At 44.0% G+C, this 23,674-nt stretch overlaps 1 protein-coding gene across 5 annotated transcripts in view; it reads right to left on the minus strand.

Moving 5' to 3' along the window:
• Nucleotides 1–2,361: 2,361 nt before the first annotated feature.
• Nucleotides 2,362–23,674, minus strand: part of tmcc3 (transmembrane and coiled-coil domain family 3) — a 125,782-nt gene continuing 104,469 nt past the window's right edge. For 4 of the 5 annotated variants that reach the window (XM_048554529.2, XM_048554533.2, XM_048554531.2 and 1 more), the window contains exons 2-4: nt 16,203–17,116; nt 12,819–12,954; nt 2,362–5,199 (exon numbers count right to left, since the gene is read on the minus strand). In XM_048554529.2, coding sequence (XP_048410486.1) covers nt 4,906–5,199; nt 12,819–12,954; nt 16,203–17,116 — 1,344 coding nt within the window. In that variant the 3' untranslated portion in view covers nt 2,362–4,905. Of the gene's footprint in view, nt 5,200–12,818; nt 12,955–16,202; nt 17,117–23,085; nt 23,244–23,674 lie in introns of those variants that run through there. The other variant, XM_048554534.2, reaches the window with a different exon arrangement.

A 23,674-nucleotide genomic window follows, 5' to 3' on the forward strand; every position in this document is an offset into this window, starting at 1 on the left:
ACCACATGGTTATCTATTCACACAACTTACTCTGAAGATGACAGCAGTTCTCATCTTTTATGGTACAGGATCAATTCTGTTAGTCACAAAATCTCTCTGTCTAATTAGCCAGGCTGCAGTATGAAGTTAGTGATCCACTGTGTACAAGCGAGCTGGGAAATTTATTATGTCTGACATTATAGCAGAACAGCAGCAAGTAATGACCTCCCAGTTCTACAGCCCATTTGACTTCTACAAGGTCAGAGGCTCCACATTGCTTAGCAAGCTCTCATAGGAAGAACGGATGCTCCTTTAATTGTCCAGAAAGAAAATACTGCAGTAGCTGTAAATCTGAAATAAGAACAGAAATAGTCACTAGCGTCTGTGTTCTTCAGGGCCAATGAGTTCTGGTGAGAGGTCTGAAAGATTAAATCTGTCTTTGTCACTTTGTAGAAGCTGCTCAATCTTTCCAGCTTTTTTTTTGTTCTTCTTCCGATGTACAGATTACATACAACAATATGTTGGTGGGAGTCTGCACATCAATGTGAGAAATGCAATCCACCTTTAGATCAAGGCCACCCTGAATTCTTCAAACAGACATGTTTTGGGTGGCAAAGCCCACTTACTGCTCCCATGGATAACAACTCATAGATTTGGCTGGAATAGCCACAAGGGTGCCCTACAACAAGGTATACAATGTACAGGATTAGTCACTAAGAGTTAGTACCTTGTATGCTCGCTTTTCCAAAATGTGCATGATTTGGGGTCTCTAATTGTGCAATATTTGTAGTCTGCTATGTGTGTGTAGTTTTACCATACAGAAAGGATTGGACATCGATATCATGGACAGGAAACTTGGCTTCATTAGAGACAGAATATCATGGTGGGGAACATCACAATGACTTCTCTCAGAGAAACTCTTGTCTCTCCCGAGAGATTACGTCTACAAGATGGAGGCTTCACAGGGAGTTATGGGATATGGTTGTATCCTGATTTTTGAAGAGACTCAATGGACTATAGCTGCTCTTGTCTTAGTGGCTCCTTTTGTTATGTTCATACATATTAACATCCTATTATGTCACTAGGACCTTAATACTATTTTAGGACCCAACTTGGGCAGATCATTTATTGAGCACATTCTGACCAGTCATTATAAGGGAGGGCACATCTCAAAATAAGGGCTTTCGTGGCACCTCTGAACCAGGAGATCCTTCCTCAGATTCTAGATCGTCTTAGAATCAGCTTCTCTTTGCCAAATTCTTCCCACGCTACAGTGTAGTGATTGGAACAATGTCCCGTACGTGGATCTCATAGGATATCAGTTCCCTAACTGGGTCTGTAAACTTGGTCCAGTCAGGGACCCCTGGCTGACAGATAAGAACAGGAGTGTCAAAGGTTCTTTTCACTCTGAGAGCTGGCTCTGCGGGAGCTGGATCAGTGTCAGGCACCCTCCACATGTAAATAAAGGGGGACTTGGTGACAGGATATTGGCCTCTGTGGAGTTATGGGATGTATGGAAAATAAAAATTGAACAATAGAAAATAGATAAAGTGGTAAGAGAAGCTTTCTTACTCAGAATCCAGAAAGGAGAATTACCTTAACTGTCGACATTTCTAAATGTTAAAGGCCTCAGATGAGGATTGTAATGCATAAATCAGTGTGTAGCACTTTAATTGACTACTTGTCCGATGAGGATTGCAAATCTGACAAAAAGAACAGGAAGAGGTGGAACTGCTTGAATGCATGATCATCAAGAATCAGAATTAGATTAACTCTCTGCTTTGACTCTTTTTGGACCAACCCTTGAATCAAATGTGATGAAGGCAGATTCAATTGAGATATTCAAGAGGACTTTGGATGATGATTTGGACAGTGTACAGGGATATGGGGAAAAAGGCAGGAGAGTGGCATTAGGGGATAGAATTGGTATGGGTATAATGGACTGAATGGCCTCCTTCTGCACCATAACAATTTTGTGTCCCCAGGTCTTTTAAGACCATAAAAACCTCCCGAAAGGGTCTAGGCCCGAAACGTCAGCTTTTGTGCTCCTGAGATGCTGCTTGGCCTGCTGTGTTCATCCAGCCTCACGTTTTGTTATCTTGGAATTCTCCAGCATCTGCAGCTCCCGTTATCTCTTTTTTAATGTCCACTCTGTCTTAATTCCTTTCTTAACTTCACTTTCTGCACGGCCATACGCCATGCCCCATTTAAAGGGGGAAGCAATCAGAAATCTGTTTTCAGTTAGCAGTTCCTGCACAATGCAGCATGGACAGGTTAAATCAAAACAGTGTTCCTTGGAAAGCTGGGAAATAGCTGAAGTAGAAATAATGGAAATGATGCGATTGTACTTCATGAAGTATACTTTATATATTCATTTCTCATTTTCAAGTTAAAAATCACACTGTACAGTGAGTTTTACATTGGTTTGTTTCAGCAGTGCCCTACAAATAACCTAAAATACAATTTCACCAAATCCAAAAATGAGATAGTTCTGGTGCACAATTGTTTGCATCACAATAACTAGTGAAAAAAGTACACATTACATTCTGGAGTCCCTGACATTACCCAAAGGATGCTCTTACTTTCATTATTGAGCAAATTTGGGTGTGTCACACTTTCACAACACTTAGTGCTATAGTACTCCAAATTAGTCAATATTTGCATTTCATACAAACTCATCAGAATCTAAACCAAAAATAGAAAGTTAATGCAGGTCAAAGTGTTTCTTTTCTCGTTTTTATGGAATGTAAGCATCGCCAGCAAGTTCATCCATAAATGCCCCTTGAGTTCACTGATTAACTCAACCTTTTCAGAGGGCAGTGAGGACCTTGCTGTGAATCTGGTGGGAAAGACTCAGTTTAACATGGCAGATTTCCTTCCCTAAAGGGTACAAGTGAACCAGATAGGCTTTTACATCAATCAATGATAGTTTCACGGTCACTATTACTGAGACTAGTTTTCAATTCCAGATTTTATTAATTGAATTTAAGTTCCACAAATTGCTGTAGTGGGGTTTGAACCAAAGGGCATTTATTTGGGTATCTGGGTCACTAATCTGGTCACATCACTGCCGTACAGCCTCCTCTGCCAGAGTAACAAATGGAAAGCAGTGTTGCTTTTTAGAATTAAAATCAAACTCAGTGGAGAAACTACAAAATCCATTACTTTTATTATTTTTCTGTATTTCTAAGGTGGTTTATACCAAAAATTACAATGATTAGAACCTCCAGTTCTTTCCATCGTATGGCTGACTAGGAACCAATCTTTTGGGTGGAACGGTGGCTCACTGGTTAGCACTGCTGCCTCACTGCACCAGGGCTGGGTTTGATTACACACGCGGGTGACTCTGTGGAATCTGCATGTTCTCCCTGTGAGTGTGAGGGTTTGCTCTGGTTTCCTCCACAATTTAAAGATGTGCAGGTCGAGTGGAATGGCCATGGGGATTACAGTCGTGGATCTGGGTGGAATGTTCTTTGGAGGGGCAGTGTTAAGTTGATGGGCTGAATGGCCTGCTTCCACATTGTGGGGATTCTACTGACATGTCTGCATTAATAATTAATTAAATTACTGTATTATGAACACATCTTCTGTGGCCCTCAAATTCGCTTCGAAACAAAGAGTGCCTTCAGATATATTATTTTAAAAAAGCTCTTAATTTTGAATCCTTAGTCTGTGAACTTATAATAGATTTAATTTCTTCAGCTCACAAGACAGTACTTCATGAATGTATTTCGTTATATTCATTAAGATGAACAAATTGTTTTGTGCAGTCAAGCACTTGGTGTGACTGGGATGCTCAGAGATACAGCCACACAGCTTCATTCAACTTGGCTGCAGGCCCCCTCCTAGGGACTGGGCTACATATTTTTTTATTCATTCATGATACATGGGTGTCATTATACTAGTCCAGCACTCACTGCTCATCCCTAATTGCCCTAATTCGAATTAAAAAGGAGTCTTCATTAATAGTACAAAGTCAAAGTCTTTTGTGTTCCAATACCATCTAATGTTACTGCTGTTACAGATGTTTATATTTAAACAAGTAAACAATCCTGATCAAGAGTTCTAGATGCAGATGAGTGCATTTTGTCAGTGAATACATAAGAAGAAATGAGACAACCTGAGTGATAATCTGTGAAAAGAAAATTGATAAATATGCCTTGTTATAAGGTATATAAAAATGACTATTCTACAGTGTATTTAAGAGTCCTCTTTAAGACAAGTGTATTTAGATCTGACAACCCACCACCCACCTGACAGAATGAATTCATTCATTTACTTTCTCCTTGTGAGGCAGGTTAGACCATAATTATGGATTCAATACATTTTGTCTCAGTCCTAAAGCACAAATATCCACTTTGCAGGACAAACAGTTGACCACATCCTGATCAACAGAAACATGTGAGGTTAGTGAAATGTTGAATTACACTTGTGGCTGGGCATAGGCCAGTCTTTGCCTCCTCTTCTGCAGATTCACCTTTACCTAGTTCCTCTCAGCAGAGCGGCTCAAGAAGACATCAAGTGTCAACATCCCAATAAAGCAAACCACAATATTCATCATCCGACATGTCATTTCATCGACTGGTCCATAAAGTAGCGAGTGGACAGAAACCACTGAGCTGTCCAGATCGTGACTAGTCTCTCTTTAATCCATAGTGTCAGTTCAGATGCCAGAATTTGCACACAGCACATAGTCAAAGGCTAACACATAATGAGGACCTTTGATAGCAACAGATGTTGAAGCTGATCTTGTCTCAAATTATCAATGGTCACATCGAGTAAAGTGCTGTGTGAGAGAGGTTGTGTTTCTACCCTAATATCGAGGTAATAGTAGAAATGTTTTCTGTCCTGTATATTTCATTGTTTAAAAGTTTTATTTTGATAATCAAAATAATTCATGATAAGTATTTGCATTTCACCATAAATTCATAAAATATGGTCTGTGAGACTCTGAAACTGATCGCATTTTTTCCAAACAATGAAAGCGACTATGACGGCAGAAATTGTACAAGCAACATGTAAACGGCTCCTCATCAGGGGGATACTGAACTTGGCAACAGTGGAGATGCAGACGAGGATGACTGTCATGATGGCCAGAAAGATGTTGATACATTTTCCCAGCAGAACCTTGGCATTGGCGTTTTCAACCTGTACCACTTGCTGCTGCTGTTGATGTAACTCCAAGGTGGCAAGTCGTGTCTGGCATGATTCCAAGGCTTCCTACAGATGACCACATAAAACAGAGGGCATGTCAGTAGATCTTGTAAAAATAAGTCATACAGGGTATGATTTGGTATTGTTATTAGACATGAAGATACTTCTGTTTTGATGAACTAAACAAATGTTACAGCAAATACCAATAAACACATCAAGATCATAGAATCATTACAATGCAGAAGGAGGCCATTTGTCTCACTATGCCTGTACCAGCTCTATTATCTAGTGCTGGTTGTGAGGTACTATGGTTTTAAGAGGTGTACTTTGTCTTGGTTTTTTTAAAGAAGTTTTAAGACAGAGGTGAAAAGCTGACCCTTGAAACCCCATTCAGTAAACAGCTTCTGATGCCTTGTTTTTTTTTAAAAAAATAGGAACAATAGTAGCAGCTTGAATGGGTGGGGTCAAGCTCCCACAGAACCAGGATTTTTAGTTTTAGGTTTTCAGAAGCAACTCTGGGGTCTTAAAGCTGATGTGGAAGCTGTTTCTCCTCTTTCTTTTACACTAAAAGCTGGGGATTCTATTGCTGCTGCTGGAGATGCATGTGAGACAATCTGTTTTACTAAGTATACCTATGCTAAAGACATGTTTATGTGATGTTACTGTATGGAACAGTTGCTGTCTCTAGTAGTTAAATTTTCTAACAGTGTTAAGTTGTTCCAATTTCTTCTTTCCTTGGTTGCATTTTAATTATAGTGTATGAATAAAGTGTGTTTTGCTTAATGTTGAGTAGTTTGACCAATCAAATTGCATCTAGAACACAACACCTTACACTTGCCCTTAAAATAAGAAAATGCAGGGTCTTGACTATCTTCTGTGTATATTTTGAGGGGGATTGGTCTGGTCCAATACACAATCTCCTGCCTTTTCCCCATATTCCTATATACCATTACCATCCAAAAACAAATTTAACGCCCTCATGAATGCCTCAGTTGAACCTGTCTCCACCACATTTCCAGGAAGTGCATTCACATCCCAAACTACTGGCTGTGTGAAATCAGAGATAATGGGAACTGCAGATGCTGGAGAATCCGAGATAACAAAGTGTGGAGCTGGATGAACACAGCAGGCCAAGCAGCATCTTAGGAGCACAAAAGCTGATGTTTCGGGCCTAGACCCTTCATTAGAAAAGGAGGATGGGGAGAGGATTCTGAAATAAATAGGGAGAGAGGGGGAGGCGGACCGAAGATAAATAGAGGAGAAGATAGGTGGAGAGAAGAGTATAGGTAGGGAGGGGATAGGTCAGTGTGGGGAGGATGGACAGGTCAAGGGGGCAGGATGAGGTTAGTAGGTAGGAAATGGAGGAGCAGCTTGAGGTGGGAGGAGGGGATAGGTGAGAGGAAGAATAGGTTAGAGAGGCAGGGATGAGCTGTGCTAGTTTTGGGATGCAATGGGGGGAGGGGAGATTTTGGGCTGCAGGGTTCCCAAGCAGAATATGAGTTGCTGTTCCTGCAACCTACAGGTAGCATTATTATGGCACTGCAGGAGGCCCATGATGGACATGTCGTCTAAGGAATGGGAAGGGGAGTTAAAATGGTTCACGATTGGGAGGTGCAGTTGTTTATTGTGAACCGAGCGGAGGTGTTCTGCAAAGCGGTCCCCAATGTAGAGGAAGCCACAACGGGAACAGCGGATGCAGTATACCACATTGGCGGATGTGCAGGTGAACATCTGCTTGATGTAGAAAGTCATCTTGGGGCCTGGGATGGGGGTGAGGAAGGAGGTGTGGGGGCAAGTGTAGCATTTCCTGCTGTTGCAGGGAAAGGTGCCGGGAGTGGTGGGGTTGGAGGGGAGTGTAGAGCGGACAAGGGAGTCACGGAGAGAGTGGTCTCTCTGGAAGGCAGACAAGGGTGGGGATGAAAAAATGTCTTTAGTGGTGGGATCGGATTGTAGATGGCGGAAGTGTCGTAGGAGGATGCGTTGGATCTGAAGTTTGGTGGCGTGGTATGTGAGGACTAGGGGGATTCTCTTTTGGCGGTTATTGCAGGGGCGGGGTGTGAGGGATGTGTTGCGGGAAATGCGGGAGACACGGTCGAGGGTGTTCTCGACCACTGCGGGGGGGGCAAGTTGTGGTCCTTGAAGAACTTGGACATCTGGGATGTGCGGGAGGGAATGCCTCATCCTGGGAGCAGATGTGGCGGAGGTGAAGGAATTGGGAATAGAGGATCGAATTTTTGCAGGAAGGTGGGTGGGAGGAGGTGTATTCTAGGTAGCTGTGGGAGTCAGTGGGCTTGAAATGGACATCAGTTTCTAGGTGGTTGCCTGAGGTGGAGAGAGGTCCAGGAAGGTGAGGGATGTGTTGGAGATGGTCCAGGTGAACTTGAGGTTGGGATGGAAGGTGTTGGTGAAATGGATGGACTTTTCGAGCTCCCCTTGGTAGCACGAGGCAGCCCCGATACAGTCATCAATGTAACGGAGGAAGAGGTGGTGTTTAGGGCTAGTGTAGGTGCGGAAGAGGGATTGTTCCACGTAACCTACAAAGAGGCAGGCATAGCTTGGGCCCCTGTGGGTACCCATGGCCACCGCCTTTGTAGGAAGTAGGAGGAATCGAAAGAGAAGTTGTTGAGAGTGAGGACAAGTTCAGCTAGGTGGATGAGGGTGTCGGTGGAGGGGGATTGGTCGGGCCTGTGGGACAGGAAGAAGTGGAGGGCCTTGAGGCCATCTGCATGAGGAATACAGGTGTATAGGGACTGGACATCCATGGTGAAAATGAGGTGTTGGGGACCAGGAAATTGGAAGTTCTGGAGGAGGTGGCGGGCGTGGTTGGTGTCACGGATGTAGGTAGGGAGTTTTTGGACCAAGGGGGAGAAAATGGAGACTAGATAGGTGGAGATGAGTTTGGTGGGGCAGGAGCAGGCGGAAACAATGGGTCAACCAGGGCAGGCGGGTTTGTGGAATTTGGGGAAGGAGATAGAAGCGGGCGGTGCGGGGTTGGGGAACAATGAGGTTGGAGGCTGTGGGTGGGAGGCCACCTGAGGTGATGACATTGTAGGTGGTTTGGGAGATGATGGTTTGGTGCTCAGGGGTGGGGGTCATGATCCAGGGGGCGGTAGGAGGTGGTGTCGGAGAGTTGTCATCTGGCCTCAGCAATGTAGAGGTCAGTGCACCATACTACCACTGCGCCTCCCTTGTCTGTGGGTGTTGTCTGTGAAATTGTTTCTTTTCTCACATCACCCAGCACCTCATTTGCATGTCACTTTAAATAAATTTCTTCCAAATAGAAACAGTTTCACCGTATCTACTCTGTCCAGTCTGCTAACTCCTTGTTAGGTCTGGCATCTATAGAGAGGAATTATGTTAATACAGCCCGGGTTTACTCTAGGTAAATTAATTGGCGTTAATTAAGTTAGTTAATGGCCTCTCATCAGAATTTGTGGGAAAGTGAACAAAAAACAAACACTGCTTTGACTAATACTTTAAAATCTATTTGTTTTTAAAATGTTGGTATATAGATAACTGCTTGGTGTTCCTTCTCCATAGCTCTGCCATTGTCTCCTGTCATATTACAGTTGTGTATTCTTCACCCTTCTATCACATCTTTGTGTCTTTAGAATTCTCTACCTCTAAGGGTTATGGGAACTTGGTTGCTGAGAGCATGTTCAAGTATGCGACTGGTAGATTTCTACACATTAAAAACATGAAGGGCTATGGAGGTAGTGCAGGAAAGTGCTGTTGAGGTAGAAGATCAGCCAAACCCTCACTGAATGGCCTGTTCCTACACCTATTTCTTATGTCCTCTTCTACTCTGGGTCCCTCCCTCACTCCAGCCCAGTATCAGCAGCAAACCGTTCTACTGCCATGAACCACCTTATAAACCCATATTGTACAAACTATTAATGACTTAGGTTGGAATTCCCATTCAATTGTCAGCGCCTTTGCTGCAGGCTGAATTAATTGCCAGTAATCTATGAGAATCAGCAACATCAATGTTTGGAAACCTCGTGTTCTGCTGCTTTAATCTCTCCGAAAGCCCATCAGAAACCGGGTTGGTGTATGAGAGTGTGCATTACCATTGAACCACAGTCAGGCATTTATGGCAACAGACAACAAGGATTGATCCCAGTTTTGTGGGATTGTGTGGGAATCAAAAATAAGAATTCAAGGCAAAGTCAGTGAGTCATTAGGGTCTGGAATGCACTGCCTTGAAATGTGGTGGGGGAAAATTCAATTGAGGCATTCAAGGGGGGCATCATGCCTACATCAGCATCATCATCATTGAAACACACTACCTGCACACCAATGATACTATCAGTCATTTCAATAAAGTTCTAGCCCCATATCTCCTCAGATCAGTATCAACGACAGTACAATGAGTCGGTGGACTGCACAAACTCCATACAGCCGATGTAGCCCTACAAATAAGACATTCAGAACTTCCATTCATTTCTGTAAACATTTGCATTTACAGTCTGTCAAGCACTTTAACACGTCCCTTTCATTTTACTGCAAAGTAGTCAAATTTTGCTTTGGGGGCAACAACGTATCAGCCACTTTATGAGAACAAGATCACATCTACAAGGTACATTGCAACAACTCAACAAGGCTCCTTAGACAGCACCTTCCAAACCAATGACCACTTCATTCTAGAAGGCCAATGACGGCACGTATATGGGAACACCACCACGTGCATGCTCCACTCCAACCCTCTCACCATCCTGACTTGGAAATATATCGCCACTCCTTCATTGTCACTGATTCAAAATCCTGAAATTCCCTCCCTGACAGCATTGTGGGTCAACCTACAGCACAGGGACTGCAGTCATCAGCACCTTCTCAAACACAGCTAGAGATGGGCAAGAATTTGAAGAGGGTGCAGAGAAGGTTGACCAGAACGTTGCCTGATCTGGAGGGTTTTAGTTATTAGGAGAGGTTGGATAAACCTGGATTGTTTTCACTGCAAAGACAGAGGCTAAGGGGCAATCTGGTAGATGTTGACAAAATTATGAGAGGCATTGAAAGTTTGGATAGTCGGAGGTTGTTTCCCAGAGTAGAAAGGTCAATTGCAAGAGGCCTCATGTTCAAGGTGAGGGGGAAAGTTTAGGGGAGACGTGTGTGGAAAATATTCCATTCAGACAATGATGAATGCCTGGAACTCCCTACCAGCGAAGGCGGTAGAAGCAGGCACATTAACAACGTTTAAGGCATACCTTGAAAGATACATAAACAGGAGGCTAACAGAGGGGTAGAAACTGCACATGGGCAATAAGTAGTGGGTTGAAATAAGGACTAGGAATTGGCATGGGCTTGGTGGGCTGAAAGGCCTGTTCCTGTGCTGTACTGAATTGAATTATATAGTTGCATGTCTGACCAGCAATGTCCACGTCTCACGAATGCAGAAAAAAACCCAAGTGAAATGAAGGCCATGAGTGAATAGTTAATCCATTTGCTGATCACATACTGGGGGAAAGAGAATGCCTTGCTCTTCATTGTGTAGTACCGAAAGGATATTCTTCATCGGCTTGGCCACGTAGACAGGGCTTCTGATATAGAGCACGACTTAAGAACCCGAACCAGAAAAATGTGTCACCAAGATACCTGATACCTGAAAGGTCATAAAACTGGGTTTGAAGGAGAATCTTAAAGCAAGAATGTGAGGTAGCATTCTGGAAAGATAGGGAGATCCAAAGATGTGTGGGTTGAGTGGATTGGCTATGCTAAAATTGCCAATAGTGTCCACGGATGCACAGACTAGGTGCATTAGCTGTGGGAAATGCAGGGTTACAGGGATGGCCCACTTCCACACTGTAGGGATTCTATGATTCTACGATGTCAGGAATTCTAGGCTTCAGTGCCGGACAACTGGGAGCACAGCACCAATGGGGAACAGGCAGCAGGCTAGAAATAGAAACACAACAAGATCTCAGAGTGCTGTAGGGCTCAAGGAGGGTACAGACACAGTGGGACAATGAAGCTATGGAGGGAATTACCAACAAGGATAAAAAGTGAGGCACAGCAGTTTAGGGCCAGTGAGCACAGGGACAATGGGTGAATGGGATTTGGTGCGAGTTTGGATACAAGTGTCACAACACAGCTCCAAAATATTTTACAATCAAAGGCTGGAATTCATGAAAGCATGAGTAACACAACTAAACCGACAGGCTAAATTAAAGAATCTGTCCTCTCTTTGATTCTTTCTTGGTGTGTAAGAAGTTCTATTTGTACGCAATCACATGTTTTAATCACCAGTAACTCTAAGTTCATTCAAGCTGGAGATCTTTATTGGTCATAAATTTGCTTATTTCATCCTTTCAGATCCCCTTTCTTTCCAGTGTCTTGCAAGGTTCCTCCAACCAGATGAGTCTTGACAGAATTAGTCGGCATAACACAACAAGAAATTAGCAGCAGTCAGCTTGAGGGAGGACTGAAACAGAGAGTAATTTTGTGAACAATGCTTTATCTCCATTTACATCTGTTCCTTTGCACAGCTCCTGTCCACAGCTGGTTTGTGATGTGGAATGATCCCAACAGCATGAGCTTAATTCCTACACTTGCTAAGTTTACCATAAAGTCATTCTTTCTCAACCCCTCTCATGTTAAACTTGCCACCAGTCATCTGTCTGTAATACCACTGGTCTTCTGAGACTTTGGCAACTTTACTTACTTCTTGTCCAGAAGTATAATGTGTGGCATGGTTAACTGCACTGGGTGTATGTATACCCACCAAACATTTCAGAGAATAGGAACTATTTCATAGGATTTAACAAGTTAGTAACAATCTTCTGTATTTTTAATAAAAAAGGAGGGAGACAGATCAATTTCCCTGGTAAGATGTCATAACATTAGAAATTCTGAAAACCATTGTCAATAACAAGAGGGATGGCAGATGCACTGCATCAGTCTACATCTGTGAAGAGACTAAGGAAGGTCAGATTCTGAATATGAAACCTCTCTTCACATGAAATAAAAGAGTGACAAATTAATCAGATATAGGACATAGGAATCTTCTCGACTCTGAGATCCAGATAACTGATTGTGTCTTATGTTGGCGGGAGTGGGTGAGGGTCTCACGGATAGTGCTCTGACCCCTGGGCCAGAAGCATTGTATTCGAGTCCCACCTCAGTATTTGTAGGCCACATTGGAGGTGTATTCATCACATGACCAAATAGGTCAATCATCAGCCTGTAACTCCTGAAGGCAGGCAGTGAGACTGGGCGAGTCTCCTGCTCTGCAGAAGCCAATGGCTAATCAGTACTATACTTCACCCAAAGCAATGAACCAATCCAACTGGAAAACTCTGGCCATCAGCATCCTGTTAGGGTGGACGGAGGATATTGGCACTCAACACCGTCCCGGAATGGTAGGTAAATGAAAAACTAGTTTTCCTCCAGTTTTATCGTGTGTCTTTGTAGCTAACATTTAGGGAGTCTGTAAATCAACAGGTAGAGTTAGTCTGAACAACAACTTCTGTTTGTAAGCCAAGTTAATGTAGATGCTTCATCAGGACAGCGTGGCAATTTGGGAGGGTTGGACAACACCAGAGACAGGGAGGGATTTGAGAAGATGTTGCTTAAACCGGGCAGCAGTGTGGGTCAGTGAGCTCGGGGAAAGATGCAGTAATGTTGCATACGTATAAACATTACACAGACAGCAGCACTCCCACAGATGATGACAGAAAGCTGCGTACCTGCAGGTCACGGGCTCGCTCGTAGGATTGATAGGCCACCTTTTCCTCAATGCTGGCCAGCTCCTGTTTTAGATCGATGGTCTCGTGCTGATGGAGTTCTGTGAGATCATTTAACTGATCTTCCAGACGGGCCGACCTAAAAAACACAGGCAAACCTCTAAAGTGCTCCACATTTAAAGTGACCACCTAATTATTAAAGGAAAGACCTGAATTCTGTTAGCACCTCCATAACCTTGGGACAGTCTCAAGGCAATTCACAGCAAATGAATAACCTTGGAAGTGCTGTATCACAGGAAACATGCAGATGATTTGTGCAGAGCAATATGGCAATGGGCAGATAAACTGTTTTACTGATGTTGGTTAAAGGGTAAATATTAGCTGGGAGATCAAGGAGAACATCCCCAAGCTCAATATTGAATTGTGCCATGGAATATTTTATTTGACAGCTCACTAATTCAGGAACCCAGTGATGCTCCAGGCTTGGGAATGGGGTTGATTCAGTGTAAGACTGATGTGTTATCGGATCGGTATGACAGGTCAGCACAACATCGAGGGCCGAAGGGCCTGTACTGTGCTGTAATGTTCTATGTTCTATGTGTTACATTTACATCACAATGCACAGTTTACTGGATTGAGTCCTGGGATGGGAGTGTGTTGTCTAATGAGGAACAGACTGGGCTTGTTTCCACTGGAATTTCATACAATCTGTACAGCATGGAAGCAAGACATTTGGCCCATCAAGTCTGCACCCGTCCTCTGAAGGGCACCCCACCCTATCCACATAATTCTGTACTTCCCATAGCTAATCCACCTAGCCTACATCCCTGGGCACTATCAAGCTGGAGGAACACTGCAGGCCAGGCAACATCAGAGGAGCAGGAAAGTTGACTTTTTGGGTCAGGACCCTTCTTCAGAAGGGTCTGAACTTCAAAAGAAGGGTCCCGACTCGAAATGTCAACTTTCCTGCTCCTCTGATGCTGCCTGGCCTGCAGTGTTCCTCCAGCTCCACACTATGTTATCTCTGACTTCAGCATCTGCAGTTCTTACTATCCCTGGACACTTTGGGACAACTTAGCATGGCCAATCCACCTAGCCTGCACATTTTTGGATGGTGGGAGCAAACTAGAGCATCTAGCAGAAACTCTCACAGACACAGGGAGAATGTACAAACTCCACACAGACATGAGGCTGGAATCAAACCCGGTACTGCGATGCAACACTGCTAACCAATTTAGTAGAGTAAGGGGTGACTCAACTGAATTCTATAATACCCTGAAAGATCTTGACAAGGTGGACATGGAAAGGATACCACCCACTTTCTTGAGGGTGGGTCCAGGACCAAGGGGCACGGTTTTAAAATTCAGGGGTCAGAGATGAGGGGAATATTTTTCTCTCAGTGAGTTTTGAAATCTTCGCCTTGCCAGTATGGAGGCAAGATCATTGAATGTTTTTAAGACAGAGATGCATAGATTCTTGTTAGGCACTAAAATCACAGGTCATCAGGGGTTACAGGGTAATGTGGAATACAAGTACAAATACAGCCATGATTGTATTGAATAGGGGAGCAGATTAAAGGGGCAGAATGGTCTCTTTCAGCTATTCATTTGAATATTCAACACTTGCATTCCTCAGAGAGGATGTGTGTTCTAAAGTCCCAGTCCCAGTTTGGACAATTTTAATTAACTTTAAACTGAGTATCCTGTATTTTATGCTGGGATACAGCCCCATCAGGTGGTCAGATCACACCATTACACACAGAAACAATTAGGCCAAAACAGGGAGAGCCACACCAATTGACCGGGGTGTCAGAGCGCTGGATAAACGGAGGCTGACGTGAGTCGGGAGCTTTGCAACAGGAGGAGCCTTCCTTCATAAGTCCACAAGACGTAGGAACAGAATTAGGCCATCAGCCTTTCAAGTGTGCTCTACCATTCAACAAGATCAGGGCTGAGCCGACAATCCTCATCTCCACTTTCCTGACTTTTCCCCATAATCACTAATTCCCTTACTATTTAAAAATCTATCTCAGTCTTGAATATACTTAATGACCCAGACTCAATAGGTCTTTGCAGAAAAGAATTCCAGATTCACTACCCTCTAAGAGAAGAAATTCCTCCTTGTCTCTGTCCTAAACAGATGACCCCGTCACTCTGAGATGCTTCTGAAAGGTCAACTCAATCTGAACACTGTGTCTCTTTGTTCTGGGCCTACCCTTCTCTCCGTGCTCCTCCCCACCTCCCCCAGCCACACAGGAAAATGCTTCCCTCTGCCTACCTTTGATAATCTTAAACGCTGCAATTAGATCTTCCCATAATCTTCCCAATTCAAGGGAATATACCATATTTATGTCACCTAGAATCAATTCCAAGCTTCCATAACTCCACTGTTCTAGTAAAGGTAATGAGGATGCTGAAACATTCAATAAATGTTAAGATTGTTTAAATTGGGGAGAGAGGAACAGTGAATGGATGAGATTTGTGGTTTGTATATCCCATGTTTTATGAAGAAATGCATTTTTGAAATAGGGTTTCATTTTCTCAAGAGTAGAGGCATGTGAAGACCCTGTCGTTTTTATGTACGCACTTTTGAAAACCATGAACTGAAATGAGAAAGAGCAGTTTTTAAAGCCCGAGATTTACAAGAATGGCTCCATTTTTTGTAAGTAAGTAATCTGATACCTATTGTGAACTCTGTGTAGCTGTGGGTTCCAAAAATGTGCAGACAAACTGAAAGCAAAAGGCTCTTGGTAGGTGGAAATGATTAGTGGGGCTCGTGGTCAATAATCAATGACAATGGTCCTCTGGCCGCCAGTGACTGTATGGTTAGTTGTCGTTGAAGTTGTGGATTTTGCATATTACTTCCAAGAATTTTAACTTTTGTGATGCCTCTCCCTGGAGCTGGGCTTGATTTCTGTTACGCTAATCAAGTGAGTTGTGACAACATATTGTTGAGAGATCAGCTTAAGCTCACATAGTCAGTGGGTCATAAACAGTCCAACCCACCTCAGTCATTGGTTGGGGAGGTGGACGAGAAAGGAGTTTGTAATGGGCCCGCACATGTTGATTTCTAAAGAAATATTGTAAGACAACGGATTGCGCAAAGCAGAGGAATGGTGCCTCAGGCTAACTGAGCACAGATCCAGGAGGCAAAGGATACTGTTTGATGTTACAATTCCAGAATGAGACCATAAGACGTAAGAGCAGAAATAAGCCATTCTGCCCATCAATTAGATTGCTTAATCTGCCATTGAGTTAGATCACGGTTGATATGATAATTCACAACATCACTGCTGTCTTTTCCCTGTAGTCCCTGATTCCCATTCTGATTATAAATCTGCCTGTCTTGAGTATACTTAATGACCCAGGCTTGACAACAGATAGTTACCTGTAGTGTTCCTCCTGTAATGTTTGGGTCATAAGGCTAAAGTCGCTGCTGAACTGAATTTTTAACTTCTCGATGTCCTGTGACAACTGCGACTGCGTTTCCTTCATTTCCCGGAGCTCATCCAAGATGGCGGCCAATTTGCCTGTCTCCCTCTCCAGTGAGTTGGACTTTGGGCTGGCGGTGACCCCAAAATCGGAGTTGCCATTGCTGTCCGCAAAGTCACTGCCACTGGAGCACTCATCGTCGCTCAGGTACTTGGGTTTGGACATCAGCATGGCACTCCCGCTGAAGGCCCTGGGCCCAGAGTCCTGCTGGAAGTCATCCATGGAGGTCTTCATGTGGGCAATGTTGTCTGCGCTGCCAAACTTGTTGCGGATCAGGATGGCGATCTCGCGGGGCTTGTTAAAGACAGAAGATGGGGGGGTCAGGGTGACTCCTGGAAGGCTCTTCCTGCTTTCCATGCCAGGTCCCCCGGCAGCCCCTTGCCTGGCATTTCCCACCTCCCTCATGTTGTTTTGTGAGTCCCGGAGTCGCTCCTTAGAATTGCGGGAGCCATTCTGCTCCACGTCCCTGAGCTTGCGGTGGTAATGATCAAACTTCTTCTGCAGCCCAGCAATAGCCTGGGCAGATTTCTGGTTTTTCTTCTCAAAGACCTGCTTGATACGTCGTGCCTGCTGCCTGTCGGCGTTGTTCACCAGTTTGAGGTACTCAGCCACATTCTCGTCCCGGATCTCCTGCTCGATCCGCAACTGCTCGGTGAGCTTCAGGATCTTCTGTTTCAGCTGTTCCACAGTCTGCCGGTCCCGTTGGAAGTCCAGCAAGCCGTCGGTCACTGTAAGGTTCAGGTTGGTATCCGAGCCTCCTCGACGCATGTTTCCTGGCAAACTGAGCCTGCTCATCTCCATCTGATCAGCCTGGAAGATCAAAGGAAGAGAAGCATCAATATCACAATCTCTACTCACCCTTGAAGCTGTTATCTCATTGGTGAAATTTAAATCCAATTCATAAAATCTGAAATCGAAAGCCAATCCCAATAATAGTGACAATGAAACTATCATCAGTTGTTGTAAAAACCCATCTGATGTCCTTTAGGGAAGGAAATCTGCTGTGATCTACGTGTGACTCCAGACACAACAGCAATTTGACTAGCATCTAACTAAAAACCAAAAGAACTATGGATATTGTAAATCAAGAACAAACATCTAACTTCACTCTGAGATGGCTGAGCAAACCACTCAGTTCAAAGCAACACTCCAGAACCATCTAGGGAAAAGCAGCCGCTTGATTGGCCCCATGTTCACAAACATTCACTCCCTCCACTGCAACACTCAGTAGCAGCAGTATGTACTATCTACAAGACACACTGCAGAAATTCACCAAAGATCCTCAGGCAGCACTTTCCAAACCCACAACCACTTCCATCTAGAGGGACAAGGGCACAGATACATGGGAACACCACCCCTGAGCAAGTTCCCCTCCAAGCCACTCACCATCCTGACTTGGAAATATATCATCATTCCTTCACTGTCACTGGATCAAAGTCCAGAAATTCCCTCTCTAATGGCATGGTGGCATACAGCACATGGACTGCATTGGTTCAAGAAGGCAGCTCACCACCACCTTCTCTGGGGCAACTAGGGATGGGCACCAAATGCTCATATCCCATGGAAAATTGGGATTAGTATGGATAGGTCAGTACAGACCTGATAGGGTGAAGGCGTCTTCAGTGCTGTATAACTCCGACTGTCGATGACTCTAATAACAAAAAGTAAGCTTTGTGTCTCAGTGGCCAGCACTGTCTTGCTTCTGAGTCAAAAGGTCCTGGGTTAAATTTCCACTGCTGCAGTGCTGAAGGAGTCTATTGACTCCGTCTGTACTTTTCGCTGCCATGGAAATGGAATCAATATAATCAAAGACCTCTTCTACTCCAGTTTTACTCCCTTCCAACCTCTTCTGTTAGTCTGAAAATACAGAAGCTTACACGCATGTTCCAACAGATTCAAGAACAGCTTCTTCCCTGCTGTATCAGACACCCGAATGGACCTTTCAAATTTCAAATTTAAATGTCGATCTCGCTTCTTATGCATCTTCTCTGCAGTTGTAACATTGTACTCTTCGCTCTGTTATATTACCCTATACTTTGTAATCTGTCTGTACTGCGCACAAAACAAAACTTTTCACTGTGCTGAGGTATACATGTGACAATAGTAGATCAAATCAAATCAAAAGAGGTGCCATCATTCAGATGAGATTGAAGCCTCATCAGCCTCTAAGGTGGCTGTAAAAGATCTCACAGCATTACTTCAGGGAAGAGGTCGATGGTTCCTCTGCATGGACAACATTTATCTCTCCACCAATACCTCAAAAACAGACTGCTTGGTCTATATCAGTCCACGGGGGTTTGCTGCTACATTTCCTACATCACAAAAAGACCACATCTGAAAAGAAGTCCATTGGTTTCAAGATTTTCCAAGGTCATAAGGGGTGTTATATAAATCACAGGACACAGAATTGTCATGGTGCAAAGGAAGGCCATTCAGTCCATTGTGTCTACATCATGTTCTATCCCATAGTGCACTCTCCTGCCTTTTTCCCCATTTCCCTGCACACTGTTTCTATCCAAATAATCATCCAATGACCTCTTGAATGTCTCATGTCAACTTTGCTGCACCACGGCACATTCCACACTCTGACCACTGTGATTTTTTTCTCACATCACCTTGTTTCATTTGCACGTCACTTTAAATCTGTGCCCCCTCACTCTTTCCTTCTTTTATGAGCAGGAAATTAATTTTTTTCTTTCATTTTCCTCCTTCACTCACTCCCGTTTACACCATCCTGTACTCCCCAAGAACGGATCAAGTCCAGTATTCCTACCCTCACAACTTCGGCCACACCGTTACTGCCTGCTCAGGCCATTATTATGGAGGAGATGGTGTTGTTGTGGAGACTTCTCAACTCAAAGTGAAGCTCCCAACAGGGTCTCAGTGAGTGCAGCTAAAATGATTGGAGACAATAAATTGTGTGAACTTACTCGCACATCTCCCAACAGGGTCAAACAATCTCTGTAACATTACAGACTGTGCTACAGAAAGCTACCATTCCCCTAACGCTCTTCCCATAGTCCCAGAAACAGCTGCTCTGTAGAATATTTGCTCACTGCTGCCTGCTCTCGAAACCTTTGACCCTTTCCTCTGTCAATCATCTTTCATCCATTAATCTCACTCCTCTCCTGAACACAGTGAAGAGACTGGGGGGACCCAGCCTGCGGTCAACCTTCGCACCTCATCCCAGACAGTGAGTAACATTCAACTACCAAAGAAAGACAAGCAAATCATGAGTCATTGCCCATGGCCACACATCTCTGGTTGCAGGAGAGATGACTCGGTGATAATAAAGAATCTACTTTCATATAATGTGTTTGGACAAGTTGGACATGTTCCCCTTTGAGAGAAGAAGGCTATGAGATTTGATAGAGGTTTTCGAAAGGAGTGAGAACCAGAGGGCATTAGCTTTGCAGTGTTTTGCAAAAGAAGCAAATGTGAGGTTAGAAATAAGCCTTTCTCAGAGAAGATATGTTTGGGTCTGGAATGCACTGCCTGGAAGTGTGATGGAAATAGAGTTGACAGGAGCATTCAAAAAGATATTGAATGGTTCTTTAAGTAGAAACAACATGCAGGGCTCCAAGGACAGGGCAGGAGGTCGTCACTAAAAGAGGTGGTGCTGACAAAATAGGCCAAATGGCTTCATCATGCACCATGACAATTCTGTGAGATAATTCAGGGTCACACTAGCAGCGAGACACAAAGACAGAGGTTGAATTACTCAGACTTCATGCTGCTGGGCTCAGTACTGGGGCTAGGGGAGCAGAGAGAGCGGCTAGAGGAGGGAATAGCCAGAGCTGTTGCCAGGGCAGTGATTGTGGAAGTGTTGGGCGAGGGGCCAAGGTATGTCAAATTTTTTGACATTCAACAGGTATTAGGTGAAATATCACATGCTTTTAGTAAAACTAAAGTCCCTGGGATTAAAGAGCAGTGGCAGGACAGGTACACATTTGGACATGGGAGGGAAAGCAGAGAGAAATTGTGAACAAAAACAGAAGTTGCTGGAAAAGCTCAGCATGTCTGGCAGCATCTGAGAAGAAAAAAATCAAAGTTAACATTTCGGATCTGGTGACCCTTCCTCAGATCTGATGGTAGCCAGGAAAATGTCAGTTTACATGCAGAAGATATGGTGGGGCTAAGGGGTAAGGAGTAAACAATAGATGGAAATAGAGCCCAAAGAGAGAGAAGAGTAGTTGGACAGACAAAGGAATGGATAACGATCAGGCTGGGAAGGTGAGTAGCTATTGTTGGAGACTGTTAGTGGCTAGTTGTGTGGAGATAGTAGGAACTGCAGATGCTGGAGAATCTCCCCTCCACCAACCGCATCCCAAAACCAGCCCAGCTTGTTCCCACCTCCCTAATCTGTTCTTCCTCTCACCCATCCCCTCCTCCCACCTCAAGCCCCACCCCATCTCCTACCCACCAGCCTCATCCCACCCCCTTGACCTGCCCATCTTCCTTGGACTGACCCATCCCCTCCCTATCTCCCCACCTACGCTCACCTTTACTGGTTCCACCCACCTCTTTGACCTGCCTGTCTCCTCTCCACCTATCTTCTCCTCTATCCATCTTCTACCCGCCTCGCCCTCTCTCCCTATTTATTTCAGAATCCCCTTCCCCTCCCCCATTTGTGCAGAAGGGTCTAGACCCGAAACGTGAGCTTTCCCGCTCCTCGTATGCTGCTTGGCCTGCTGTGTTCATCCAGCTCTACACCTTGTTATCTCTGTTGTGTGGAGTTGGGGGCTAGGGCATGAGAGAGTTTAGGCCCTGAAATTATTGCACTTGGTACTGAATCCAGAAGACTGCAGGGCGCCCAAGTGGAAAATGAGGTGTTGTTCTTCCAGCTTGCACTGAGCTTCATTATCTACTCCTTTGTCTATCCGAATGTTCTCTCTCTTTAGGCTCAATCCCCACCCATCGTTTACCCCTTACCCCCTTCCGCCACCCTATCTTCTGCGTATAAACCAAATTTTTCTAGCTAGCATCAGTTCTGTGGAAGGGTTACCAGACCCGAAATGTTAACTCTCATTTCTCTGCACAGATGCTGCCAGACCTCTGAGCTTTTCTAGCAATTTCTGTTTTGTTTCTGATTTAAAGCATCTGCAGTTCTTTTGGTTTTTGTTGAGAAATGGTGAACAACTGTGTCAGCCTGGAAGCAGGTCTCCAGTCTCCCATTGCTGGGAGGAGCATTTCTCTTTCTAATACACATCAATGAGCTGCAGTTGCTTTTAGAAGGCACCACGTCAAAGCTTGCAGGTGACATTAAATCTGGAAATGTCAACTACAGTACAGAGGAGAATGAAAGGCTTCAGGAAGACATTAACTGGTAGAATGGCAGTCACGTGACTACATTTAACGTAAAGTGAGACATTTTGGGATTGGAAAAATGAAGAGAGGCAACATAAACTAAATTGTGCGGTATTATAGAGGTTCCAGAAACAGAGATCTGGAGGCATGCATATTTAAAAATCACTGAAGGTGGCAGGAAATAGGACGGTTTAATAAAGCATATAGAATCTTTGGCTTTAATAATTAAGGTAAAAAATGGAAATACGTTATTAAGCTTGAAAGGGTTCGGAAAAGATTTACAAGGATGTTGCTGGGGTTGGAGGGTTTGAGCTACAGGGAGAGGGTTGGGGTTGTTTTCCCTGGAGCGTCAGAACCTTATAGAGGTTTGTAAAATCAGGAGGTGCTTGGCTAGGGAGAATGGCCAAGGTCCTTCTCCCAGGGTAGAGGAATCCAAAATTAGATGGCATAGGTTTAAGGTGAGAGGGGGATGATTTAAAAAAGGACCTGAGGGGTAAGTTTTTCACACAGTGGATGGTGCATGTATGGAATGAGCTGCCAGAGGAAGTGGTAGAATTGGATACAACTGCAGCATTTAAAAGGCATTTGGATGGGTGCATGAAGAGGAAGGGTAGAGAAGGATATGGGCCAAATGCTGGCAGATGGAACAAGATCAGTTTGGGATTATCTGGTCGGAATGGACGAATTGGAACAAAACGCCTGTTTCTGTGCTGTATGGCTCGATGATAAACCTTTATAAAGGACTGATCAGGCTCAGCTAAAGGATTGTGTCAAATTCTGGACAACACACTCCAGGAAGGATCATGGAGAAGGTGCTGAAGAGACTTAATGAAATTGAAGCAACAAAAGGAGACTTCAATTATGTGGAAGGAAAATGGGATTGTTTTCCTTGAGAGGTCAAATGGAATTTTGATAAGCGTTCAAAATCGGAAGTGAGTTGGACAAGGTAATTAAAGAGAAAACAGATTCCAATAACAAGGGAGTCAGTAATCAGAGTTCGCAAGATGATTAGCACAAAGACTACAGGGAATGTGAGAAAACATATTTCAGTGCAGCAAATTTTAATCTGAAAAGGCAGATTAATAGATTCAACAGTAACTTTTCAAATGAGAATTAGGTACTTGAGGTGGAAATATTTGCTGGGACAATGGAGACAGAGCAAAGGGTAGTTTTACTGAAGGCCTCGCCTGCTGCATAAATGCTGCAAAAATAGCAGAAAGATATACCACCTCTCCCTGGAAAGGATATGACAGCTGTGTGCCACAGGAAATGTTGTCTCAATATTTTAAAGACAAATCATCTCTTATTTCTAAATACGCAGCTACAAAGGGGTCATTTGTGACTGGGGTTGGCAGTACACCCCACTTTCGGTCAGAAGGATTTGAGTCAGTCCAGTGCTATGATGTGGGAGTGCTGCACTGTTCCAAGCACCATCTGTCAGATGAGATGTTCCAAATTTAAACACAACTCACCCCATCTGCTGGACCTCAGAGATTGCCAGGGCACTACTGTAGAGGAAGGGTAAATCCTGGCCATCGTGTATCCCCCAAGCAACGTAACTAAAAAGGAGATTACTTGCTCACCACACCTCAATCCTAATTTTGGGACCTTGCTGAGCGGAGATTGGTTTGAGTTCCCTGCGTTGGAAAAGTGACGGGATTTGGGAAGCTTTTTTTGGCGAGGTCCCTAAATCCCAGCGTAGTGTTTTTCTCTCTGCTGCTAGACCTGCTGAGCTTTTCCAGAAATTTCTGTTTTGGTTTCTGATTTACACCATCCTCAGTTCTTTCGGTTTTTTTAAAAATATAATGTCGTTCAGAGATTAGCCTTCTCCACACTGGGGCTCCAATTCAAAACAGTCCAAACTGATTTTGACCCCTTCCAGGCTGGTTCACATCAACAATCACACACAGGTTTGACCTTCCTAATTTCTTTAAGAATCGCCAGATTAAGTTTACAGAAATTTGGCTGGTTGTTTGTTTTTGTACAGACTTTGCTCCAGCCTTCTCGTCAGAAATTGACTCCCTGATATGGTACAAACAACAAATGATGACCGCTCCAATC

The sequence above is a fragment of the Stegostoma tigrinum genome, chromosome 25, assembly GCF_030684315.1.
Source record: "Stegostoma tigrinum isolate sSteTig4 chromosome 25, sSteTig4.hap1, whole genome shotgun sequence".
Taxonomy (NCBI): Eukaryota; Metazoa; Chordata; class Chondrichthyes; order Orectolobiformes; family Stegostomatidae; genus Stegostoma; species Stegostoma tigrinum.